Source organism: Terrapene carolina, unplaced genomic scaffold, assembly GCF_002925995.2.
Source record: "Terrapene carolina triunguis isolate 2854851 unplaced genomic scaffold, T_m_triunguis-2.0 Scaffold35098, whole genome shotgun sequence".
Classification (NCBI taxonomy): Eukaryota; Metazoa; Chordata; order Testudines; family Emydidae; genus Terrapene; species Terrapene triunguis.
Genome location: NW_020699449.1, coordinates 13172377 through 13199866, shown reverse-complemented (window position 1 = coordinate 13199866; position 27490 = coordinate 13172377). Strand labels below are relative to the sequence as shown.

The following is a 27490-nucleotide window of genomic DNA, read 5'->3' as shown; positions in this document are numbered from 1 at the left end:
TCTCCTGCTTGCATCTCAAGCAACCTATCATGAACAAGATAAACTCCCACCAAACACCCATTGGCCTAGTTGGAAGGTACCCTGGTCAGGGAGCCAGTAGACTATGGATTCTGGTCTTAATGGAGCCAGTGGCTCTGTTAGATGCGTAGACAGTCCTTGTTTTAGTTTAATGGCAGAGATTTACGGGAGAGCTGTTTTTTCAACAACCTGGATTGAAATCCTTACAAAGCACACAAGGGCTGTGTGACATTGTGCTCCATTTGGGCGATTCTTCTCAGGAAACAAGTGTGCAATTTACTTACAATGTACAGGCAGATTAAGGCTAGCGCAGATGTGCCAATCATTCTGCCTGGGAACTGAAAGCATGGGTCCCATTCATACACCTTGCGCTGGAACCAAGATTTCTGAGCCTGCCTGTTGATGGATGAAGATGGACAAACAGACCTGAAATGTTCGGCGATGACAGAGGGACACTAGAGGCATTTCAAGGCCCCAAACCCATTCCAGCATAGTCCCCTCCCTCTCCATAAAAACAACCCAGCACACCTTCCTACTCCAAACTTCCCTCCCACTTGGCATGTTTGCAGAGGCCCCACCTGGCCTAAACAGGTGTCAGCCTTTCTCCTTCACACCCATTCTCAGCAGCCTACCTGCTCTCCAGCACAAAGCCACTGGGGGCTCACCTCAGGAACCTCCACACTCCCACAGCCTCTGAGTCTGAGGTGAAGGAGATGGGAGACAGAGTGCTCTAGTGCAGAGGGGAGATGGGGCAGGCCCGTCACGGATGATCAGGGATCCTCCCAGTGGCCAGAGAACATGCCTTGTCCCTGGCTCACCCCAGTGTGCATGTCAGTCAATAAGTATCAGCAGATTTAGAAGCTTATCAGAACCAAATCTGAACTCTCTGTGGCTTGGTGTTCCAGATCTGAAATGAAGGTGCCATGCTCACCGCTCTGGGGGCTTCCTGACCAGACGCTTGACATGCTGAGCCTGATGCACCTCCAGGAAATGATTTTCCTGCTGTTTTAAAGGAACAGGGAATGTCAGCATATCAAAGAATATTCTTCATTCCACTAGGGAAAAGACAGCAGATTCAAACATATAGATACAGTGCTTCCTTGTGGGTGCTGTATTAGGATGGTCTAACATGTGGAACTCATTGCCAGGGGACGTTGCAAAGCCTAAAACTATAACAGGGTTCAAAAAAGAACTAGATAAATTCATGGAGAATAGGTCCATTGATGGCTATTAGCCAGGATGGGAAGGGATGCAACCCCATGCTCTGGGTGCCCCTAAACCTCTGCTGCCAGAAGCTGGGAATGGGCAACAGGGGATAGATCACTTAATGATTGTCTGTTCTGTTTATTCCCTCTGAAGCACCTGGCATTAGCCACTGTCAGAAGACAGGATCCTGGGTTAGATGGACCTTTGGTCTGACCCAGTATGGCCGCTCCTATTTTCTTATCTTAGTTATGAAGATACCTTACTGTGATGGGGGTACATCAGGCCTTTGCAGCCTCCTACTGGTGGCCCCACTGCTCTGCAGCACCCCACCCCAAGAAACAGTTCTCTGAGAGAAAAAGAGCAGCCATTTGGGGGACCAGGGAGATCTGGCTCTGCAGCAGCCAGAATGGCTGGAGACCAACAACAGCCAACCAAGGAGCTGCCTACTGTCAGCAAGTCAGTTCCTTGCTGGAGCCAGAGGAGTGAGGAGGGATGCTCTCTAGGCTGCAGCAAAAGGACCTGAGCCAGGCCAGGCAGGGCTCACTGCTGCCCACCAGCTATGGCAGGAGTTCAGAAGGACCCTGCCAATTCAATTCCAGATGGGTCAGAAACTAGTTTGTTTGTAATTGGCCCTGATGAGCAAGGAACTGCTTCTATTTTGAGTTTGTTACCCCCCGGAAGGGGGTTTGGACTGTGTGAGGCTGGAGGACTGAGCCACAGAAGACCTGTAGAGGTAGGCTGACACCTGCAGGGGTGCTGGCAGCACCAGACTCAGCTGGCAATGGGATGTTCAAGAGGTGAGTGCAACCCACCCCGCTTACACTGGCAGCCATAGGGAGAAGGGTGTGGCTAACAGAGGGCTAACCCTTAATAGCTGGTGGGAGGGCCTGGGATCAGACAACCTGATTACTGAAGAGGCATACCTAGGTTGGGTCAGGGGATTCCTTACAAAGAGCAGCAGGAAGATGCATGGTGAGGCTGACAGGACAACAAAGCTGGGGCTAGGGCTGGTTGTTTGGATGAAGCAGACTGGGATAGCAGAAGAGCTCCTTGAGTGGCAGAAGAACAAGGACTGACTATAAACGTTTGTGTTATGGACTTTATTTTGGGGACTCTGAATCATTTTTGTTATTAAGGATCTTGAGGATTATTTGAACCTTTCCTGTTATCCAGGACTGGGTGAAGGTGTTAGCCACAAAGGAGACTGGGTGGAGTTCTGAGGGGGCCAAGGGGGCAGAACATAAGGACCTTTCTAGAGCCCAGGCCTGCAGAGCTGCCAGGCAGTTGGCATCTCCAGGCTGCCACCCAGCAGCAGCTGTAACCAGCTTGCACTCCATTTCCCATGACTTGCTGTGGACACGGACCATGGGACGTTCCTCCTCAAGGGTTTGATAGACAGCAGCCTCATGGCTCCTGATTGGCTCCCTGCCCTATGTAAACCCAAAGGCCATTCCAGGCAGCATCCAAGCAACAGTGTGGCTCTTGTGTAGTTGCCATGACTGTTTCCTGCATTCCTGGCTTTGACCATGACTTGTTCTAGACTTTGCCTCCTGTATCGACCCTGGCTTGAAACCTGACGATGAACTTCTCTGCTACTGCCAGCCTCAGGTTTGTTCCTGCTGTGTCCCTTGGCCCTGACTGCCCTTGTTGGGATCCTGACACAGGGCACCTGCAAAGCAACCCCTGGCCATGATGGGGGAGCCCAGTAAGCAGACACCCTGCTATGGTGAGGAAGGGCCACACTGCAGTAGGAGTCCCTTGGGAAGGTCTGTCTGACACAGTTATGTTCCTCCTGCCTGCCCTTTAGTGGGGCTAATGGGTTTCCAGGCTCAGAGACAAAATGGAATGTGGTAGAAGGGGGGAGGGAAAGAAAACCCAGCACAAGCCTCTTGCTTTTACGATGGAGCCAGTCATTTTCCTCCTGTCAAAGCCCAGGGTAATGTTCCCCTTGGCAAACAGCAGCCCTGCCTGTGTGGAGTGTCATTTTTGAGAGTCACAGCTGGAAGGTGGTGGACATGATGGAGGGTGACAGGAAACAACACAGGCATCCAAAGCCTTTCTCTGCTGTCTTGGGGCCTTGGAGGGGAGGAGAGAATGAAAGGGAAGGGATGTGGGAAGACCCAAGTAGACCCTGGGCTACTTGAGGGGCTAGCCAGCACTGAGTCCATGGGGTCTTGCAGGGGGAGGTGCTCTGCCATGTTTTAAGTCAGGTGGGGGATTTGTAGAAATGTGCCAAGATCTCTGGTGTGAAATCAATTCTTGTTACTGGCTAAGGGTAACTGGCAGAGGTGCACCAGCACAAAGTCTATGCACTGGCTAAATCCTACTTAATCCCAGGGGTCAGGGAAGGAGTTTTCCCGGGGGGGGGGGGAGGGAGAGCTTAATAAACTGGAAGCAGTTACCCAGGAATACTTACACTTGACACATCCATCTTTAAGCGAACCCTCAGTGCTTTCACAAACATCAGGGCAAAGCGGCCCAGTAGGAAAACCAGACAGAACAGGGAAGGCCAATAAAATATGATCTTCTCATAGTCTCCCATCACCTGGGTGGGGAAAGTCGAATGTACAAATGTCATAGAACTCCTGATAGTGGGATAAGTCCAAAGAGTATGGAGGGGAGAGTGACGTACAGGCACAGACACTCTAGAGCAATGTGCAGCCGGACATCAGGGTGCCCCCTTAAAGAGGAACATGTCCAACTGTGGGGTGACTTCTATCTCCCCCTGCCTCGTGGTCTGTGTGAGTGTGGAGTCGCACTCCACAAGCTGTGGCTCATCACCATCTTTGGTATACGAAACCACCACCGCCCAACCAGAGCGAGATGTCAGCAGGCCTGTCTGTCTCCCTGCTTCTCTCTCTCTCTCTCGCATTTGTACCGCACTTATCACCATGGGATACAAGTGCTCAGCACAGCAACAATGTGTAGACTTTTCCCCAGTCAGAGCTCTGATGGTTCCCTCTGCATCCCATGATGGTGCTTACTGCTGGGTGGAGACAAGAGCACTAAAGGCCAGATTTGGGTGCTAGGTGCTTTTGAAAATGCCACTCTCTGCCTTTTCTGGCATCTAAATACCTGTAAAAAATCTGGCCATAAGACCCAGATCCAGCAGCGCACTTAAGCACATATCAATTCCCATTGATCTGAATCGGCTTATATATGTGCTTAAGTGCCTTGCCGGATCAGGACCTAAGTCACTGCTGCTCCCTCTGCACCCGTAGGGTTTGCTGTGACAGGACAAGGGAAGAGGGAGAATGGGAAGCAAGGGTCACTTGTCTAAAAAACGGGGCACAATTCCTGACAATGCAGGTAACTAGCCATCGGCACAGAATCCCAAGGGACATAGTGGAATCTCCATCACTTGATGTCTTTAAATCAAGACTGCCAGTCTCTTTCTACAGCATCTGCTTGAGTTCAACCATACGTTCTGAGTTTGATACAGGAATTCTCAAGTAAAAGTCTCTGAGCTGGGCTATACAAGAGGTCAGATTAGCTGATCAGAACTGCCGCTTCTAGCCTTAAAAGCTACGAAACCTTGACCTACGAAGTCAAGGTTTAGCTGGCAGCACAGCACACGTTGTCTTGTTGGGGAGAAGAGGGGAATCGGAACTGTTATTGTAGGCCTTCCTGTTTGTTTTAGTGTAAATATATTTATTTGTAAATCTTGGTGTGCTTGCAGTCAGCCCAGTACCATGTCTCCGGACAGAGATGAGACTGAGGACGCTGTTGTGATGGGGATTCTCTATTGAATCTACTGGACAGTCAGACTTTGTAGTTCCCGAGCTCCCAGGTATCCAACCCAACTAGCGAAGCCTCACCTCACCACCGAGGGCCTCCCCAGATCCTAGGCTGGACTAGTCAGGGACAGGGCACTGGCCCTCAGAAGGACATCCTTGTATGTCATGCTGGACCTGGGCTCTCAGCTGTCAGTGCTGTGGTTTCTGTGTCTTGCAGATGCACTCTACTCTCAGCCCCAGAAGGCAGGGCAGCCTGTCCCCTGTGCGAAGCACTCAAGGAAGTGAGGCTCCATCACAGACACCAACCGTTTGATGCTGCACAACTACTTATTTCTTAACCTACACAGTGGGCAGAATTTGGGGAAAGCAAATGCCTATCTCTACAAAGTTGTGATGCTTTCTGTCCGGCTCTGCGCTCAGTTCAAAATACTAGGGCTGTCTCTCAGCCATTTTCCAGATCTGCCAGGCTGTCTCACCACCTTACCCAATCACAGCAGGCAGACCAGATGGGAAGTGTGCTCAGGCCCGAGTTTAAACCCTCCAAGCCAACTTGAGACCCCTAGTTCCAGGCACATACAATGTGCCCACCTTGACCCCAATCCTGCAATTGGATCCATGCTAGCAAACCCTTTACATTGGTGAAGAGCCCCACTGAAGTCAATGAGGCTCCATGTGGATCAGGCCCAAGGGTGGGAGCCCTCATTTCTTCGGGGAATCAAAGTCCTGGCATGCACACCATGTATTTTTGGATGTGGGGGGATAATCTGACCTCTGACAGTCCAAGAGCCTGTGTAGATGAGCTGAGGGGTGAAAACATTATCTACTATCTGTTCTTATCAGTTTAATATCTGATTTGCACATGCAGTCACGGGACTAGGTGTGCAAATTAGGTGGGCAATTACATGCTCATTTTTGTGCATGGCTCTAGGGTTCTTCCTCTTCCTCCGTCTGGAAGCTCTCGGCATGAGGGCTTTCTCAGTTGGGGACCCCATCTGTGGCATTTACTCCTCTCGGTGGCCCCTCCAAACTCCAGGCTAGGCATCTTCTGGGAAGGATGTTGAACATATTTATTTTCCTTAGCAGTGGATTGAATTTTCGGTTGGATTATTTGGCTTTCTGGTTAAATCTCTGCTGCTAAAGTGCCCCAGGTGGCATCATAAACATTGGTAACATATAAAATAAAGTCATCATCAGACAGAAATAGAAACTTACTCGTCCATGTGGGCACTGCACAATGTTTGTGATCGTGATTACGAACCTGGAAAACACACTGGTGTTACTGGACTCCTACTGCAGTAGTTACAACGCACACAATCTCATGGTGCACAGCCTGGCCTCTGTCACAGGATCCCCAGCCCTGATCTTGTAATCAGACACATGCAGAACCCTCTGCACCCCTTTGGAGAGAGTGGGGCCGTGCATTCAGATTGCAGGATCAGGGCCCAAGGCATTTCGAGATACTTGCATAAAATTACCTTCAAGGTTTTTTAATGCATTTATGAAATAATTTCTATTCTTCAAGTGAACCTGACAAACGGTAACGGCTGGAAACGGCAGATGCTGCCCACATCGGGTAGGCTGGCCTTGCAGTGGGCGGAGTAATTTCCAGCTTGAGTAGACATACATGTGCTAATTTTGAGCTGGCACACGAAAAATAACAGTGTAGCCACAGTGGTGCAGGTGGAGGCACAGACTAGCTGCCCAAATAGGTACCATGGATCTTGGACGGGATTGTAGTTGGGTGGTTAGCCCACCATGCTGCTGCTGCTATCTCTAGGATGCTCACGCTGTCAGAGCTAGAGAGTATCTACATGAGCTGGAAATTACATCTTCAGCTGCAGTGTAGACGTACCCATAGACTGAGCTGACTCCAACCCTCCCTGCCCAGCAATGACAGCACAAAAGTGAGTGTCCCTTTACCCAAAGCATTGGACGTGTGTGTGTGTGTGTGTGTGTGTGTAAATGTAATACTCCTGAAAAGTGCCAGAGCAAGGACCCTTGAGACTGAAATCCTTTGTTTATCCACCAAATGGCTTCCCCACTCTGCCCTGCCAATAAGTCTCAGCCCTGCTCTAAAGGGGGCACCCCAGGGATGGGAGGGGAGAGTTCAGTCGCTAAGGCCTATTCAGTTCAACTCATGCCGCTCTGCAGTGCCCCCCCTCTCCAGTACTGCCATGCTACCCCATGCTACTCTCCAGTACCCTCTCCCCCTCCCCAGGCTGCTCTCCAGTGTCCCCGGCACACTGCTCTCCGGTATAAAAATACACAGAACACATACTCTAAACCAGGGGCAGGCAACCCTTTTTGCCTGAGGGCCACATTGGGTTTCCGAAATTGTATGGAGGGCCGGTTAGGGGAGGCTCTGTCTCTCCAAACAGCCAGGCATGGCCCAGCCCCCACCTCCTATCCGACCCCCCCCCGCTTCTCGCCCCCTGACAGGCCCCCCGGGACTCCTGCCCCATCCAATCTCCACTTCCTTGTCCCCTGACAGCCCACCCGGGACCCCTGCCAAATCCACGCCCCCCTGCTCCCTGCCCCCTGACCGCCCCTGGAGCCCCTGCCCCTGATTGCCCCCCACCGCCCCATCCAACCCCCCCCTCTCCTTCCTGACTGACCCCCCCGGAACCCCTGCCCCCATTCAACCCCCCTGTTCCCTGCCCTCTAACCACCCCGACCTCTAGTCACACCCCCGCCCCCTGACCACCACCACCCTGAACTCCCCTGCCCTCTATCCAACGCCCCCCGCTCCCTGCTCCCTTACCACACTGCCTGGAACACCGGTGGCTGGCAGCGCTAGAGCCGCGCTGCCCGGCTGGACCCAGCCACCCCATGCGCAGCACAGAGCACCGGGTCAGGCCGGGCTTTGCAGCTGCGCTCCCGGCAAGAGCTCGCAGCCCCGCCGCCCAGAGCATTGCGCTGGCGGTGCAGTGAGCTGAAGCTGCGGGGGAGGGGGAACATCAGGGGAGGGGCCAGGGGCTAGCCTCCCAGGCCAGGAGCTCAGGGGCTGGACAGGACGGTCCCGCAGGCTGGTTGTGGCCCGCGGGCCGTAGTTTGCTCACCTCTGCTCTAAACTGTGCTGTGGGCGGAGAAAAGCTGTGAGTGGCCCAAACAGGGCTCAGTTCTGCCAGGTTCTTAGCACTGTGGCCCTGGCCCAGCAAAGCACTTAAGCACAAGGAGTCACTGTTCAGTGCTTTGCAGGATTAAGCCCAGCCAGCCAGGGGCTGGATCTCAGGGTAACACAACTTACCAAGTGGAAGTGTAGAAGAACCCCAGGACAGACCCTGTGATCTGGAATTCCGTCGCGAGGCAGGCGAAGAAAGGGAAATATGAGAGGCCCACTTCAGTGCCTCCTATGAGAAGCACAATGGCTGGAGAGAAAGCAAAGGATGCCAGGCTGTTATTGTTAGTTCTGAAATCCTTGTCTAACCGTGAACTACCGTCGGTCAATATCTGCTCAGCCCCAGTCTCCTCTCACTGGTTAGTGACAGAGTGAGGAAAGCGGATGCATTCCGGGGGGGTCTGTGGAGTTACACCTGTGTTCTAATGAGGCCCCTGTGACCACAATCAAGGCCCTGGTCTCCTCTTGCGGCTGAACGAGCTGCACCTCTGCACAGGCACAGGGCACCTTCTCGCTGTCAAGGACTCCTTGAAGCTAAGTGACCTTCCGACGGAGCAGGAAGGTAACAAAAATACAGGAAATCCTGACAGAATGAGAAATCCTTCAATATCTTCTCGTTTCCTTCAAAGAACAAACTAATTCAAAACCTACTCAGCTTACCCCTTACCTGACACTAGCAAGTACAGCGCCTTTGGCTATCCCTGGGGTACATCTACTGGTGACCAATGGAACAGTTACACATGAGGTGTAAAGGGGCTAGAGAATACCTAATAAGGGAGGAGTGTGTCACAGAGTAGTGCACATTGCACTAACTTGACAGACAGTGCGGGTCTGAGTCTCCATGGCCTTGTGCCTCGTGTCACCATGCACAGTGAGGTTACAGGACTGTGAATGGTAGTACTTTACACCCACTTTGAACTCGCTTGGCACCAGCTTCAACGACGACACAGGGTGCCTGGCAGCGGAGAATCAGGCCACGAGTGTGCAAAATGAGTATAACTTATAAGACAAGGGGGAGGGCGGGGCAACACAGCAGAAAAAGCAGCTAAGAGCAGGCCTCCGAAGGCCTGTCCACACTAGAGTAAAAGGTGTATTTATTAAATGTGCATGGTAACACCTTTCCAAACCCTTGAGTAGACAGGGCAAATTGTATTTGAACCCGTTAGCTGGATGTGGAGTAACCTCGGCTGCTAGTCAACATATGTTAAGGTACACCCTGTCTGCATTATGGCTTTGGCCTGTGTGTGTTAAAATGTATTCACTAACCTTTTATCCAGGTCCTAACTTACAATCCCCTTTTAGCTGCTTTCCAATTATGCTTCCCTTTCTGCCTCTTCAGCATATAGGTTACATGAGTTTTGCACACCTGTTGAGGGCCGATCTGGTGTAGGTTCATTGCTTTGATATAAGTCCATTAATGCTGACCCATTTGTACCTCTTAAGTAACTAACCCACCACATAAGTCACCACTGAAATTGGTTTTTTGTTTCCCTGGGTATAATAGTCCCTAGGCATGTCACCTATCTATGCCGGGACACATGTACCAGAGTAACAACACCTTTGCAAACCCCAGTGCAGATGCAATATGCCGGTGCAATATGGGGCTTGCAGTGTAAGGCTTGCGATCCCATGCTGACGCCAGCCTGCATTTACAATGGTGCAGTACACCTACACTGGGATTTACACTGGTGTAGCTACAGCTGTGCATGTGTCCTCAGGTCCTGAGACAGAGGATCAGACTCTGATCTCAGTTACACCAATTTAAATCCAGAGTAACTCCACTATCTTAACTGGAGTTACTCAGTTTGCAAATGGCAAAGGCCACTGGAGTTGGGGACAAGAATGATCTTCTTTGGCCAAGTGATCACAGCTATATTAAACCTCTAATATGAGATGTGTCCCAAAGGCAGCTTGTCTTTGCCATGGTGATGGGGTAGGGATGGGAGTGGAGGGAAAAGGCCACAGCCACCCCAAGCTATCAGGTCTTCTTGATGCTCAGATCCAGAGCACCCTAATGCTTCCCGGACCTAGGCCCTTACCTCATTCCCAGGCTTGACCAAGTCCACGTGCCCAGCAGCATTATTGCATGAGGAAGCCACCAGGCCTGACACAAGTACCCAGGCTGCCATGCAAAGGTAACCCCTTCCCCGGGTTTAAGGTTGCTCCAAGTGCCAGACTGAAGAGCTAGAGAAGGAAAAGATGGACGAATACCCCCTTCTCTAGTGTGGTTTGTGTGATCTGCACCATACCTTGGGCCCACTGGGGCACTCGTAGTGGCAGGTAACCTTCCGAAAACAGGAACATAACTTTATTGGCTGTAGCTCCAAATGCAAAACCAAATGACCATCGGTTGCTGAATGTCCCGACAAAATCCAAGGGTCTGTGAACAAAGAGCAATTCCTGCTGCTGAATCCAAGGTTCCCACTCTGCTCTGCTCCTCAGACTTGATTTAACTGCAAACACCACCAGTCACTCTTCTGATCCCCTTTCCCTTTGCTTGTCTTTCTAAAGGGTGTGGTCTGGCTCAGACAGAAGTGATGAAGGGTAGATTGGCAGAGGCCCTGGAGGTTTTTCGCCTTCCTCCGCAGCATGGGGCAGGGGTCGCTTGCTGGAGGATTCTCTGCGACTTGAAGTCTTTAAATCATGATTTGGGGACTTCAACAGCTGAGTCAAGGGAGAGAATTATTCCAGGAATGGGTGGGTCAGCTTTTGTGGCCTGCATCATGCGGGAGGTCAGACTAGATGATCATAATGGTCCCTTCTGACCTTAAAGTCTATGAGTCTATGAACCTGATACAGGAATCACTGTGTGACGTTCCATGGCCTGGGTCATACAGGAGGTCAGACTAGCTGATCCTAATAGCCCTTTCTGGTCTATGAATCTATGACTCTGTTTCCCTTCATGAAGTGAAAAAGCCTTGGCTGGGATGATTTAGTTGGTGTTGGTCCTGCTTTGAGCAGGGCGTTGGACTAAATGACCTCCTGAGGTCTCTTCCAACCCTGATATTCTATGATTCTATGATTCTAAGTGGTGTTGTGACAGCTTTGTCTCTGTCAAGGTCTGTGCTAGCCTTTGGAAGTTCTGTGGCTCCTCCATCAACCTCTTTAATAAAGCTCCAGCCATCTCCCTGATCTATGACGTCCTCTTCCTGAAAACTCTTCCTTTTGGCTCTGAAAATCAGAGCCAAATTTCCACTGATGCCCTATTGGGCTGAGCCTGCCATCACCATTGACCTTGGAGGCAGCAGGACTCAGTCAAACGTGCCGTGATTAGCATCAGTGTCCCTTACTGCTGGAGATGGGCAGGCCCTCGCGGCCAGCATGGGCTGTGCACGGCAAAGACTACCTGGGAATCCTGACCCCTAGACAAACCTGGGTGCTGGTGGGTGCTGAGCACCCACTAATTTTTTTCCATGGGTGCTCCAGCCCTGGAACTATGGGGACTATGGAGACCAGTTAGCTAATAAGACACCAAGGGGATGGAAGCAGCTTGTGAGGAACATGTGCTTATCAAAACACCCAGTGCAGCTGTGGGTTAGCAAATCCCTTCCTGCAGAGAGGTTTGTGAGGACCCACGGGGAGGCTGTGTCTAGCACTGCATGGCTGCTCAAAGACAGGAGAGGACACCAGAAGTCCCTCCCTCATCTTCCACAGGGGCCCCGAGCTCCAGTAGGGTGAGCTTTCTGCAGCACTAGAAGGGATTTCAGCCTTTCCAGAAATGACCCAGTGACTAGCGGAGACAGCCAGGCAAATGGGAGTGCATTCCACTCTCTCCACAGGCCAGGGGCATTGGGCCTGCTTCAGAGACAGTGGGCCTGAGTCTCCTCACGGGTACCCGGGTTAAATCAGGAGTGACAGCACTGAGATGGATGGAGTGGCCCTGGGGTAAATCAGGTGTCAGTGAAAGGGGGATCGAGCCCATCATGTAGTTGATATTTCTGGGGCAGATGGATATATACGGAGCATCTGAATTACTGATTGAAGCAGCCTTCTTGTTTCTGATGAAACCCGGCAGCGAGAGCTGGACACGGTAAGGGGCTGCAGAGGCATTTCCTCTCCAAACGCAGCGTCCTGAATTAAAAGCTCATCATCATCTCACTCTCCTCCCACCTCTCCAGAGCACAGCAGCCTGCTATAAGAGGCAAGGGGAGCACAGGGCAGCCATGTCTTTGGGAATGGCCGGGACCAACAGTAACGAGTTATGCTCAGACTCACATCACAATTCCAAAGCGGCCATTGAGGAGGTGTAATTTTCCATCTATCTGACTCCTGCTTGCTCTTCTTTCAAGGAAGGACAGCACCAAAATGATGGCAAACTACAAGGAAAGGAGAATAACTCTGAGATGGGAGTGTATGAGCCACTGAACACAGCCTACTAGGACCATAGAGATGGGGAAGATGCACTAAATCCTAGACTCCATGACCCTGGCAATGCAGAACAGCGCCCCTTCCTGAGGCCACACGCTCTCGGGTGTTATGCTCATACGATCATACATTGCTAGGCCTCCAGGTTTCCTTGGTTTCCTTTTCCCACTTCGGAGTATGCCTTTCCCGCACCAGTATGTGATCTTTTCTCCCACTTGGATTGATGACAATCTGACTTTGACTTCTCTCCCCAGCCTCTCCCTCGTGGGGTGATTCTTCTATTCAACTAAGTGCTCCTTAAGAGAATCCCATCCAGCCCTCGGTGTAAGGAAGAGGGCCATGGTACAGGGGACCAAATCCAAAGGTGAGTGTAAGTGGCTGTGATTAATCCCTCTTAGGGCTGGTCTACACTGAGGGGGGGGTGTCGATGTAAGATATGCAACTTCAGCTACGGGAATAGCGTAGCTGAAGTCAACGTATCTTATTTCGACTTACCTCGGGTCCTCATGGCGCGGGATTGACGGCCGCAGCTCCCCCATCGACTCCACTACCGCCGCTCGCCCTGGTGGAGTTCCGGAATCGACAGGAGCGCATTCAGGGATCGATATATCGCGTCTACACGAGACGCGATATATCGATCCCCGATAGATCGATTACTACCCGCCGATTCGGCGGGTAGTCTGGACGTACCCTTAGTGTGTAAGTTATTGACAGTCACACTCTTGCTCAGCCTGAGCATCTCATTCTGGGAACCCCGCCACAAAAACCAGACCCTCAGACTCAACTCATAATTGGGCCCAAGGTGTGGTGTGAGTATGAAAAGCAGAGATCCTTTGGGTTCCACAAAGATCCAGAGGATCCTGCCCACCCAGAATGACTGCAAACATGACTGAATCAGTTCCCCTAGGCAATAAGCCTAATAAGCTAACTCTATGAAAGGAAACAGGTTAAGTAAATCCCCCCAGAGCCCACACACAGGTTGTGTGTACACATAAGGTCCTAGAGTATATTTAAAATCAATATGAGGGAACACTGAAATTTGGCACATGTATGTTTGTAGATATTAGGAGGGCTTGTTTCCCGTATAAAATTGGTGTAAGCATTTTTCAGTTTCCTGCCAGCATTTTGCAGTGTTTCAGTGTCTGATGCTATTGTGGCTTGTTTCTGAATTGAGAGCTGTGATTGCAGCAAGGAATTGATCCATTATTGCACATAATCAAGATACATTTAACAGTACTTCTGCTGAGCATGGCAGCTCCAGGCTGCTGGTGACTTGGTTTACTTACCGATGGAATAAGGGAGTAATGCAGAACCAGGTCCATGTCTACTGAACTCTCACAAGTGACATTTGTCTGCCAGCCCCTGGAGACACGTGAGCAGATAATAAACACATTAGTTTAGCATACTCTCCTGGACTATGCTCTCTGAATAGCAGACCTTTGATTGTGAGTGTGTAGAAATAACTCAATGCACTCATGCAAGAAAGTCCAAACTTTTTGGGTTGTTCTTATGGTTCCGATACTAACACAGCTATGAGATAGCCAGCTGGAAGATAATTCTGGATTCTGACATGCAAAGAGGCACCCCACACTCCCTGGTTTGCTTCAGAGTTCCCATATTCAGTACTGGCAAAATCAATACCTTTTCCATTTGGTATAGGGTTTGCTAAGTCCATGGGTAAGTCTTCTCCTGTCAGGCTCATCAGCATGGGACTAGCAGTCCATAGGTAAGGTTGAGTTCCGTTTTGCACGTAAAGTATGGATTCCCCCTCTTTGTTTTGTATGAAAAATCTAGTATGTCCTCCCGTCTACATATGGTCCATTAGCTGTGTGTCTACTGCCATTTTAAGTATCTTTGATATGACAGTAGATATTGGCCTATTACGTCCTAAAACCTAATGCCCAAATTGTCAAACTTTGGATCCTAAGGGTAGGTTCCTAAATTACAGTGAGGCGTACAAATAAAAGTGGCCTGATATTCAAAGGTGCTGAGCACCTGCAGCTCCCATGGACTTCTATAGGAGTTGGGCAAGCACCGCCTAATTTAGAATACCACCTTAATTTAGGTGGTTAAATACGGATTTAGGTGCCTACTGCTAGGCACCCAAGTTTGAAATGTTGAGGTCAGTTTGCCTAGATCCCTTCTCCAAATTTGAAATAGAATAGACTAGATGGCCAGGAGCTATGTACAGCTCCATGCTTCTTTGTTTATCAGTATCATTTTAACCATTGATTTTTAACATTCTTCTGAAGCCACACTATTTTTAACAATGATTTTTTCTGCCCAGGTGATTCCTTAGGACCATTCTCACACCTCTTTGGGAGTCTTGTCTGACTTCAGTAATGTATGTAGTATTGTGCCTTTGCATTCCTGACAGCAGAGTTGCACCAGTTTGATTTCTTTGCATGTTCCTACCCCTTTTAACTGTGCAGCTCCCCTGAGATCCAGTCGCAAGCCCCGTCAGGCTGTGGGGATCCACATACAGAAGGCGTCCTCCAGACATGGTTCTCCGTCTGCCTGTGTAGAAGTGGGGCTGGGCTGCCTCCATGGTGTTGCACTCCCTTATAGGGTGGAGATCAGTGGCTGGGAGGAGCAGGACAATGGTGAGAGGAGGTGGGCCTAGGAAGATCCACATAAGAATGGCCATACTGGGTCATCCCAAAGGTCCATCTAGTCCAGTATCCTGTCTTGTGACAGTGCCCAATGCCAGATGCTTCAGAGAGAATGAACAGAACACGGCAATTATCAAGTGATCTATCCCCTATCATCCAGTCCCAGTTTCTGGCAGTCAGAGGCTTAGGGCTACCCAGAGCATGGGGTTACGTCCCTAATCATCTTGGCTAATAGCCATTGATGGACCTATCCTCCATGAACTTATCTCATTCTTTTTTGAACCCCATTATATTTTTGGCCTTCACAACATCCCTTGGCAACTAGTTCCACAGGTTGACTCCTTTTGTTTGTTTTAAACCTGCTGTCTATTAATTTCATTGGGTGATCCCTGGTTCTTGTGGCATGTGAAGGGGTAAATAACACTTTCCTATTCACTTTCTCCACACCAGTCACAATTTTATAGATGTCTATCTGTAGTGGGGTGGCTGCCCCACACCTGGAAAACAGGGGTTAAAACAGCCAGGCTAGGCTGATTGGAGTAGCAGCCACAGCTGTGGCCAGCTCAATTAGGGCCCAGCTGGCCCTGATAAGAGGGCTGTGGGCCAGAAGCTGGAGGACTGTCTCTCCAGCCTTGGAGGGAGAAGGACCGGGCTGCCTGGGAGCTCAGGGAATGGAGCAGGGCTGGGGAAAGGCAAGAGGTGCTGGGGAGCTCCGGCCTGGCAACTCCCCAGGCTGCGGGCCTGGTTAAAGGCCAAAACAGGTACTGGGGTTGCAGAGGCAGCAGCCCAGAGATAGGCAGAGGCAGCTGGTCCGAACCCCTTGCTAATGATGAGTGGCCATGACAGACTGCAGTTTGCCCCAGAGAAAGGGGGCTAGATGACGACTGGCAGTAGCCACTGAGGCAAGGTGGGTGAAAGAGTTAGGGGTTCCCCTGGGAGGGGAGACCTAGAGTGTGGGGGTACTGCTGTGGCAGAGCCCTGAGGAAAAGGGCACCGGGGTCTGGGAGGGACACAGGGGCCAGTAGCAGGCGAGACATCAGCCAGCAGAGGGCGCTCCGGAGCTGGAAAAGATCTAATTCCCAGGACAACCAGCAGGAGGTGCTACACCGGTGAGTCGTCGCGTCACTACACTATCATATCCCCCTTTAGTCTTCTCTTTTCCAAGCTGAAAAGTTCCAGTCTTTTTAATCTCTCCTCATATGGAAGCTGTTCCATGCCTCCTAATCATTTTTGTTGCTCTTCTCTGTACTTTTTCCAAGTCTAATATATCTTTTTGGTGATGGCAGGACCAGCGCTACATACAGTATTCAAGATGTGGGTGTACTATGGATTGATATAGTGGCATTATGATATTTACTGTCTTATTATCTATCCCTTTCCTAATAGTTCCTAATATTCTGTTTGCTTTTGTGACTGCCACTGTACATTGAGTGGATGTTTTCAGAGAACTATCCACAGTGACTTCAAGATCTTACTTGAGTGGTAACAGCTAATTTAGATCCCATCATTTTGTATGTAGAGTTACTTGGGATTCTGTTTTTCAATATGCATAACTTTGCATTCATCAACATTGAATTTCATCTGCCATTTTGTTGCCCAGTCATCCAGTTTTGTGAAATCCCTTTGTAATTCTTCGCAGACTGCTTTGGACTTAATTATCTTGAATAATTTTGTATGGTCTGCAAACTGCTACCTCACTGTTTACCCCTTTTTCCAGATCATTTATGACTATATTGAACAGCACTGGTCCCAGTACAGCTACCTGTGGACCCTGCTATTTACTTCTCTCCACTGTGAAATCTGATCATTTATTCCTACCCTTTGTTTCCTATCTTTTAACCAGTTATTGATCCATGAGAGGACCTTCCCTCTTATCCCATGACAGCTTACTTTGCTTAAGACCCTTTGGTGAGGGACCTTGTAAAAGGCTTTCTGAAAATCTAAGTACACTATATCCCCTGGATCACCCTTGTCCACATGCTTGTTGAGCCCCTCAAAGAATTCTAATAGATTGATGAAGCATGATTTCCCTTTACAAAAGCCGTCTTGATTCTTCCCCAACAAATAGTGTTCGTCTATGTGTCTAATTTTGTTTTTCACTATAATTTCAACCAATTTGTCTGGTACTGAAGTTAGGCTTACCGGCCTGTAATTGCCAAGATCGCCTGTGGAGCCTTTTTTAAAAATTGGTGTTACATTAGCTATAGTCATATTAGCATCAGACCTGCATCAGCCCCTGGGGAATCTGCAGCTAAGTTAACACAGTCTGACCCATCCTACATTTTCTAGAGTGCCAGCTCTCTTTCTACTGCATAGCTCCCACTTATCTCTTTGGTGCCAAAGGAGTGGGCCTGGAGAAGTGAGCACTGCATGCGACCCAACACATGCGGTTGCATACAACCACTGGAGTTCAGATGTGCGCTAGACAGTGATTGAGCAGACACAATGCCAAAAATAGACACCAGGAAATGTTTGCAATTCATAGTCCCTGCAAATGTGAGGCAGATGTTGGCTCTAATGCATCTCAGGACAAAACCGTTTTCATCAACATTCGGCAGAGTGACTGTCTTCTGTGTCATTGCAGCGAGGCCTGGCACACACACAGCTGCTGGAATATGGAGGATTCACACTGACATCAAGGATGCTTAGCTGATTTATTCAGCTGAGGAGCTGGCCCAATGGGCCACATTTTCTTTCAATTGCACTGGTATAGCTTCCTTTGAAGACAATGGCTTTCACTCCAGTATAACTGAAAACAGAATTTGTACCAGTATTTTATATCTGCATAGCACTTTCCATGCTGATAGGTCCCGAAGCACCTCACAAGCTACAGTATGCACCACCAATGAAATGCAGCCAGATGCAGTTAGATAAATGTCTATCAGGGATGGTCTAGACAGTATTTGGTCCTGCCCTGAGGGCAGGGGACTGGACTCGATGACCTCTCGAGGTCCCTTCCAGTCCTAGAATCTATGAATCTCTGAGAGGTTGAGAGCAGCAGCTAACTGATGTGAAGTAGGCTACACTGTGTGGGGACAGAGTGGGGTCTGATTCTGATCTCACTCACTCCAGACAAGAATCAGAAGTCATGGAGATACAAGTGTAAACCGGGGTGAGCTCAGAATCAGACCTCAGGACGATGACATTTTGGGCAAGGACCCTGAGAAAAGCCTCTGCACTTACAAAAGGTGCCATGATGTGAGATTTAGTGTCCAAACAGCACAGGACCTTCATTATTAAGTTGTTATCTGAAACCTCCCCAGAGCCCGCTGTATGGCATGCAGCATTTTATCTGCCTTGGGAGGATTAAGAGATAAATCAACCTTGCTGGGATCTGTCCCTGGAGTTTAGACCACTAAGGCCCCTTTCCTATAGAAATCTTGAGGCAGTGTGCTCATTTGCATGGCAGTACTCAGAATGCTCCTCAGGTTCACAGCTCTCACAGGTAAGCTGGTATCTGAGCTGTGGAAACAAACTGACCTGCTAAGCTGTGCTCATGGAGGGCTGGGATCTTTAGTCCTGTTATATTGACTTTCCAAGTGAGAACTGGGGACAGCCTTACCTCCAGAGCCTCCAGAAATGTAGGGAGTTTGTATCCCGGTGAGGGGGGATTTTTGGTTCTGTGTTGGACAGGTGGGTTAGAAATATAGGATTGTTTTCAGAAAATACTGCGCTTATACCATACACAGGAGTCCACTGTAGAGTATCGTATCTCCTTGATTAAACAACAGATGGAAAACTTCCCCCTCTAGTTAAACATGAGCACAGTGCAATCAAGAGAAAGGCAAAGGTCCTGCTTGGGGAGTCCTAATCTTAATCCAACTCTGCTCAGTGGGACCTGGCACTTTGTATTTGCTCATGACTGGCCTTGACATCAACACTTCCTTCTAGTTTGCATCTTTGCCTGTCTGGCTTTATAGTCACCGGTAGAAAGAGTAATACTGACCTTCTAAATCCCTAAGCACCTGTCCCTGTGGGACAGGTTAGCCGGGGGACCTAGTACATCATTCTACTCTTAGGGAGATAGGGCACTGAGACTATGTTGGAAAAGAGTATAGGTTGGCAAATGAAGAGAATGTCCTTTGATTTCTTCCATCATGCAAAGAGCTTGTAATATTCCTATATGTGCTTTGTTCTGTTGATTAGGACTGTTATTGAGACAGTAATGTATAGTATGTACTGGATGCTCCTTTAACTTATAGATTCTAAGGCCAGAAAGAGCTGTTATGTCCATCTATTCTCAGTTCCCAGAAAATTATACTCTGTGGTTCCTGCAAGAAGTCCATGACTTATGGTTCAGCTAGATATGAACATGTTTTATGAAAATGGGATGGGTGTTCAAGAATTTCATGTACAGTCTGTTCTAGGACAGTAGCAATTACTTTGCTGTGTAATCATTTTTCACTGTTTTTATAGCACTATGGGACAATTTTCGTGCATGACTATTTGCCAGTTTATTATCTGATGTACTGATTTTGTACAACTTTAACAATTATTGCAAACTCAAGGCAAATACAAACCACCAATAACTGTAGCACATTTACTGAAAAAATACACCGAAGAAAGAATGGATCTCTACAGATTGTGATGGTATCAGTTAGACCGGGGCTCTCAAGTGGAGCGCTGGTAGAAATGATTAACAGGCCCCTGCCTGTGTCGATGTGGGAGGGATTTGGCTGAGAGTGCATTTTGCTGCAGAACCCAGATACAGTACACTGCTTCCTGCTGTAAGGGAGCCAGTCCCAGTGAGTGTTTTATGTCCTTTGTTGACACTGGCAGGCACAGGACACATCAGGAGTGACTCATGGAAGCCAATGCAGTTCTATTGGGTAAAAGCAGTGTGAACTCAGAATTGGGCCCACTGCTGTGTATGTCATTTTGCTCCTTGCTGTAGTTGTGGTTTATTTTCTTTTAGTTCCTCATTAATGGAGCCTCAGGACCGCAGTAGCCGGTGACTCAGATTGAAAAAGAGACTAGATTCTGCAGACCACACACCTCTTGTTTGCATGAAGTGTTGAAAGTACCGTATCAAATCTGCCCTTGTGGACCCAGGAGCTGGGCAACTGCACTTTAACCCCCCCAAAGCCAAGCCCATCCTCCCAGCTTTACTGCTTGCACTTACCATGCCTCTGCAGAGAGCATCTTGGCTGTGCAGCAGAGAGCTCCACGAGGCGCTAATGCACGATGCTGCTGCTGGGTGCAGACGTGAGCAATAACTCAGATCTCAGAACACAGCTGGCACTTGGGGGGCACTCTTCCTGGCTGCTGCGCTGCAATCCTCTCAGCCTGCATTGGGCACACTAGGCGCCTTGCTTCACTACTCCTCCCCGCCTCCGCCCAGCAGGAAAGCAAACATCCTGTCAGACACTGACTCCAGGGTAACTCTAAAGGAAAGGCAGTGACCTCTTCCTGATTTACTGGCCAGTAAGTTTGTTGCTTTCGCCCAGCTGTCACGGAAGCAGAGACTGATTGGTTAGTTTTTGCCAGGCTTCTCACTGGGAAATGAATCCAGTTTTAACTATGCTCTCTGCGCCCATCCTTATAAAAATGCCTGTGCATGTTACATGAATTCAGGACCTTTTAAAAGTGACATTGGAAATCCTTATAAACCAGGAAACCCAGTATCCAGCCATTGAGCACCTTGTAGGTGTATGCATTTGGATATGGTTTCACAAGCTCTGGACGAGGCTTCCAAGGGAGGTTGTGGAAACCCCATGATTGGAGGTTTTTAAAAACACATTGGACAAACATGTCAGGGGTGGCCTAGGCTTATTGGATCCGGCCACCGTGCAGAGGGCTGGACTTGATTACTCATCAAGGTCCCTTCCAGCCTGACATTTCTATGATTCTGTGATTGCATCTTCTTTGCAAAATCTGACACTGTCACTTACCCAGTTCTTTTTAATGCTCAATAAACACCATGAGCATTTTTAGTCTCCTCATCCTCTGAAGAAAGGGGGATGAGTAGATTCTGCGCCTGGCCTGGTAATTTTTCATCAGTTTTGCAAGCCTGCATTGAATGATCACATAACACTAGGCAATGTAACATACTAAGTGGCATATATTTACTTTCCACTACCACTAGCAGTGGAGGTGTTTCAGCATGGCCACCAGGATGTGAACATAGGACACCAGAACTAGGAAGAGAGGGACCATCAATATGAAAACACCCCCCACGAGCATCAGGGTTTTGTGCCTGGAGGTGTCCTCACATGACAGCTTACCCAGCGATGGGGTTTCACAGAAGAAATGGTTGATGACGGAGATATTGGCTAGTGTCATTCAGTCGCACAATCCAAGCGGCGGCTGGCCAAAAGTGCTCACTCGTGTCGCTGGGAGCAGCTTACATGCTAGAGGCTGTGTGTGAACAGCCCAGGAGTGGGGGTTCTCACAGCAAAGCAGGATAAGGCTGCTCCCAGAGTCGAGGATTGGATATCACTCGTCAAATTTCAGCTCTATGTAAACTGAAAAACGTAGTCATTTGTTCAGTCTTAAGGGCCTAAACCACAACGGGAATGCAGTAGGAGTTGAATTAACTGTCTTTGGGGGATGTTTTAGTTCCTAAGGGCAGATGTTGTCGTTCAATATAACAAGGTGGGGAAGTATGGCTGGCTTACTTCCAAAGGAGGAAATCTTGATAGACCAGCCCTTCCAAAAGAGAATACTCAACAATATTAGTCCTGTTTCATCAGCCCTTATAGCAACAGATCCTAACAAGCTACCAGCGACGGGGTGTGCCTACTCAGCGACACTATCTATTTCCTAGTCTCATCAGACTTGGCATGGTAGGGAGGTAAGCCTGAGGTTTTAATATTGTTCAACAGACCTTCCTGATTTCCCTGTCTTATGTAGCACTAGTCTGCCATTGCCACAGAAGTGTCTGTATTTAAACACTGTCTCCCAAAATAAATACTACAGCATTCAGACAAAGACTAGGGCTCATATAATATGTCAAAAACCGGAGTAAGTGGTCTCCTTTTTTATGCCTCTTGGAGCAAATGGAGGTACAACTACATCTCCCTCCTCACCACTGACCCATAATTCAACCTTAATCTCATCATCAGGGTTCTACAGAAAATGATGCTTGTTGAGTTTCTCTTCTAGCCACATACGTGACCACTCATGAGCTTCTGCCAGTAAAGAAATACACCTGCCACTTCCTGGGTTGAATCAGCTAGGGTCTTCACCATCTGTTTGGTGGGTGGTAAGCTGCTACTTTCTTCCAAGGCCTATTGCCACAATCCCAGTTGACCTACATTGCTCTCTACCCATAGTGCCCTGTCAGACATGAAAATCTTTCCCTCTTAGCCAGAGTCCTGAGCTGGTATTACTCTGCTAGTATGACTGACTTACTATTCCTGCAATTGTCATCAACCTTAGTCTTATTTGAGCATAAACTAAAGACACCGAAGGGTATACAATATAGCCTTAGGTCTCAAATACTACTGCTTCTAACTGGAAGTATCTCTGTTTTCTTTAGACACAAGTGGTGTCCTAGACTTCACCTTCTACTCCCAGTTTCTCTCAGCTCAGTTAGCATAGGCAGCGCTGTTGCGGCTTCTTGGTAAAAGTCACCAGCCATGAGGAACAAGGAAAGAGTTGGATTTTTATACATCACAGCTGCACCAGGTGGTAAAGTGCCAAAAAAGCTACTCCTTGGGGAATTCTGTGCCACTGTGTGCACCCATAATTAATGTGCCATGCATATTTTTTTCCTGCAGAAAATAACTTCTGCCAGAAAGTTGCTGCAGTTCTGCCTTTTTCCCACCAGAGGGTGCTGTGGCACTAGAACAGAGCAGCAGTTCCCAGCCAGCCCCAGCTTCCATAAGGATGAGAAAGAGCCTGCCTTGTTCACAGCACCTGTCAGGTCAGATCAGGAGACGGGATATCAGGAGACAGACAGCATGGGGCACATAAGGTTGCTGGGGGTCACAGACCGACATAAGGGCTAGTGGGTGAGGACAGACAGGGGCAGGGGCTGGATGGGAGTGGAGACGCAGGGTCACTGAGACTGCATTACAGTGCTTACTACCTCCTCTTTGTGTCTCAAAGTACCAGCTAATGTGGTGTGTCCCACTGGGCTATGGGCTGACACTTGAAGGACAGGGTGTGACAGATGGAGAGCGCTGTCTGTGAGACACTTTCCCTGCATTGCCAGAGTGGAAGACTGTGCCAGTGCAAGCTCCAGAATGGTGAGCACTTGACTGAAGAAACTGATTTCTTCAGAAAGCAAGCACCCTCCCTCAGATGTAAAAACGTACGGGGGTAGTACTAGTGAGCAATAGTGCTGATCCCCTGCTGTCACCAATATGACTACAACTCATCTCGGCAGGGATTAAAAGTTGTTCCAATTTCATGGAAGTTTGGTAGCCTCTATTGAGAAACTTGCAGTTCCAGTTTCCATGTCCCATATTCATGACTATAGTTTGCAGTAAATTGTAAGCTGTTGGGAGCAAGAACTGTCCTTCACAATGTTTTATACAGGGCCTAGCACAATGAGGCCCTGATCTCAGTTGGGCCCTTTAGGGAGATCTCCAGTAGGGCCAGAATTGCCTTGCTTGCTCTAAGTTGATGAGAGTTGGCAGCATTTTAACGATCAGAAGTGGAAAAAAATCAGAGCAAAAAATGATTTAAATTTTTTTTTTAAACTCATCTGAACTTTTGGGATTACTGTAAACACTTGCAACTACATCTAGAGTCAAAATCTCCAGACATCTGTACTGCAAACCCTTCGTCCTTCCCTCCTCTCCAACACCTCTTCTTTTGGTGTCTGTTTTACATCTTGCTTTAAGGGTCCAATCCTGCCAACACTTAGGGCTCGTCTACATTTGGAATTGTAATGAAATAACTATCTTGCTAAATTTGCAAGTGTAGACTGGGACAGATACAGCAATTTCCCTCAATATCTTTAGGAGATCTTATAGTATTAAGTTAGGCCAGTGACTGTATGTAATTCCATGGGGGAGGGTGACCACAGCTCCTCCAGGAACTAAGAACTGGGGGGAAGAGGGGTTGATTAGGCAAATTAACTCAGGTTGTAACACCTCCAGGGAAGTACCACCCCCTAGAGAGGCTCACATATACTAGTTCAGGCTGGATACTTTAGCAAACAATAGAGAGAGGACCTTTAAATAAATTGCCTGAGTTTAATGGCCTTCCTACCAAGGAGGTCCCAATCCTTCCTAGGAGAGGTTGGAAGGACTTTAGCCTATATGAGGCCTTGTAAGTCTTGAGAGGTGACCGCTGGTAAACCTTTAGCATATGTGTATGAATGTCTGTTGTTTTTAATGTTTTCTCTGGAATGCTTTCACCTTAAGAATAAATGTGCTTGCTCAGAAAGAGCTATGTAGTAACTTATAAATGCTGGCAATTACACTGTTCATAAGCCTTTGGAGAGAAAGCAAAAAGACGCTGGCCTGTTTAGGAGTCTGGCTTGCTGGGGACATCACAGTATAGGCAGGGAACTGTTCAGCCTGGAAAAACCCAGGCCAGGAAGGAGAGAGATAACAAAAGAGGTAACTGCTGGGCAGCTGGGAGCCTAGAGTGTGTGCCCTTGAGGGACCACCAAAGAGAAATACAAATGCAGTTGCCCTGACCTGTGACAAGCCCTTACACGAGTAATTTTACACAGATGTTTCTAAGTTACTTCTGTGGCCTCTTACCATGGTATCGAAGCACCTTAGTCTTCTGTTTTGGACACCGGTGCAACGCAGCTGGCTGTGTGAGGTTGGCTGATTGACCTTTAGTTTGATTTCCCAGTGTAAGGTGTTATCTCGAATTACCAGGTTGTTCTGATTTAAAGAGCTATTCATTGTGAGAGGTACCAGAGCCCAGCTGTGGCAGGCATATTTCCAACACTGTGTCTAAAAGGGGAGGAGAGAAAGGGACCCAAAGGGCATGTAGGCACTTCTAAAGAAGAGAATTTAAAAGCATCAATTCAAGAATCATTTTGGTAATGGAGAGTCCAGCTTCTAGAAAATAACACACATTAGCCAGCCTCCACATCAGTATGCCTCTCTCGCAGAATGAACTAGGAGACCTTTTAAATTGGTGTACTTCATTCCATCAAGTTTGGTTTGTGGACTAAAAGCATGTCAGTGACCTTAAATAACTAATTTGCAATGAGAACTTTGCTATTTGCAGTATTCAAGGCATTTGGGAAGTACAAGAAAGTACTGCAAATGCTGAGGGACACATCTGGTTATTTTAGGTAACACTGGCAAGTTGTCACCTCTGTTGCTGTTGAATCTGGCATTTTATATGTTGTTCTATCTCCTTTCCAATATCCTAAAGAAGAGAGCTTTGGCTGACATGCAGGTGTACTAAAATTTTTAGCAGAAAGGCTCCCTTTGCTAAGAAATCTATGTGAATTGAGTTTCTGCTAAAACATGATTAAGTAGCTGGCAAATAATTGATATTTTAAAAAGTAGCATCAGATAGGTTGTGCTTTTTCTGGTGTCTTCTGTTTTGCTTGAGCCATTGCTGAGACAGATAGATAGAGGGGGCATATGGGGATAGATAGATACATATATAGAGGGGGCGAAAGGGGATAAACAGAGAAATAGAGGGGTTGTAAGGGGAGGGATAGATAGTGTTATGCTTATAAGAAGCACACAGGATCTTTTTCAGGGGAAAAGGTAATACACTGCATTTATTGACCATACAACAAATATGCATTCAATCTCTCTCACACACTCACACACACTCATAGACTTTAAGGTCAGAAGGGACCATTATGATCATCTAGTCTGACCTCCTGCACAACACAGGCCACAGAATCTCACCCATCCACTCCTGTAACAAACCTCTGACCTATGCCTGAGTTATTGAAGTCCTCAAATCGTGGTTTAAAGACCTCAAGGTGCAGAGAATGCTGCAGAGGAAGGTGAAAAACCTCCAGGGCCTCTGCCAATCGGCCCTGGAGGAAAATTCCTTCCTGACCCCAAATATGGCAATCAGCTAAACCCTGAGCATGTGGGCAAGACTCACCAGCCAGCACCCAGTAAAGAATTCTCTGTAGTAACTCAGATCCCACCCCATCTAACATCCCATCACAGACCATTGGGCATATTTACCTGCTAATAATCAAAGATCAATTAATTGCCAAAATTAGGCTATCCCATCATACCATCCCCTCCATAAACTTATCAAGCTTAGTCTTGAAGCCAGATATGTCTTTTGCCCCCACTACTCCCCTTGGAAGGCTGTTCCAGAACTTCACTCCTCTAATGGTTAGAAACCTTCATCTAATTTCAAGTCTAAACTTCCTAATGTCCAGTTTATATCCACTCCTGCCAGTTGATGTTAGTTACCAGTCCAGAGTCTGGATCAATCTAGGGGCCAGCTAGGTTGATCATGGGTAGGGAGGAGCTCGGTTCCGTCGGTCGTGACACGATGCTCCAGGGAAGTCTTGGCAGGACAAACCCAAAGTTTCATGGCAAGACACCCTGTTCATATAGTGATTTCCCTTCATTGGGACCAATTAGTTTTGCACCGGCATGCTGTTTGGAGTGCTTGTTTTCCTAAATTGTCCATCTCATCCTTTATCTTGTTCTTTTATCAAGTCTCTCAGGGAATTATCCCATGCTGGTTTTGATCACCGCTATCGTGTCCCCATTGATAGGTGCCTGTCTCATGTTTAGAGTTGTCAATCTGCCCTCTTCTGACATTTCAATAGGGGCGCGTTGCAGCCTCCTGGCACCCTTGCGTCTGTCCTCGGTTCCTCCCTAGAGCATCTGGTTCAGTGATGGCCTTCACACTTATCTCTTAATACACATGTAGGGATATAAAAGAAGGTACTAACAGTGATTCCCCCAAGTGACAGTGACCCCCTCATAATTTGTCCCCCACACTTTAAAATCCAACCAAGTACAAAAATCTCTTGGGTCTTCTGTTAAAACTTGTAAGCTACTGTCTGTAGAAACCATTGATTCTTCTTCGAGTGCTTGCTCATATCCATTCCAGTTAGGTGTGTGCGCGCCGCGTGCACGATCGTCGGAAGACTTTTACCCTAGCAACACCCGGTGGGTCGGCTGTGGAGCCCCCTAGAGTGGCGCCGTTATGGCGCTGGATATATACCCCAGCCGGCCCAGCGCCCCCTCAGTTCCTTCTTACCGCCCCTGACGGTCGTTGGAACTGTGGAGCGCGGCTTAGCTGATCTCCACACTCCCTAGCTTCTCATTGTTCTTGTTATAGTTAGTTTTATAGATAGTTTTCTAGTTAGTTAGTTAGTTAGTTGTATAGTGTGTATATATATAGTTGTATATTGTTATCGGGGGTTTAGGGGGTGTTTTTCCCCTTTTCCCCCCGGCGCACAGCCGGGCCCATGCCCAAGGCTCCTGGCTTTAAGCCGTGCGCGTCCTGCGGGAAGCACATGCCAACCAGCGACCCGCATAGTTCTTGCTTGAAGTGCCTTGGAGAGACTCATCCAGCAG

At 48.3% G+C, this 27490-nt stretch overlaps 1 protein-coding gene across 5 annotated transcripts in view; it reads right to left on the bottom strand.

Annotated features, from left to right (window-relative positions):
- LOC113405356 (stimulated by retinoic acid gene 6 protein-like) overlaps window positions 1–20428 on the bottom strand; it is a 38052-nt gene extending 17624 nt beyond the window's left edge. For 3 of the 5 annotated variants that reach the window (XM_026646501.1, XM_026646504.1, XM_026646505.1), the window contains exons 1-9: window positions 20179–20428; window positions 13731–13806; window positions 12295–12395; window positions 10329–10459; window positions 8209–8329; window positions 6174–6219; window positions 3641–3769; window positions 950–1020; window positions 303–414 (exon numbers count right to left, since the gene is read on the bottom strand). In XM_026646501.1, the coding sequence (XP_026502286.1) occupies window positions 303–414; window positions 950–1020; window positions 3641–3769; window positions 6174–6219; window positions 8209–8329; window positions 10329–10459; window positions 12295–12395; window positions 13731–13806; window positions 20179–20198 (807 nt within the window). In that variant the 5' untranslated portion in view covers window positions 20199–20428. Of the gene's footprint in view, window positions 1–302; window positions 415–949; window positions 1021–3640; window positions 3770–6173; window positions 6220–8208; window positions 8330–10328; window positions 10460–12294; window positions 12396–13730; window positions 13807–14859; window positions 15158–20178 lie in introns of all 5 variants that reach the window. The other 2 variants (XM_026646502.1, XM_026646503.1) reach the window with 2 other exon arrangements.
- Between the last annotated feature and the right edge of the window lie 7062 nt (window positions 20429–27490).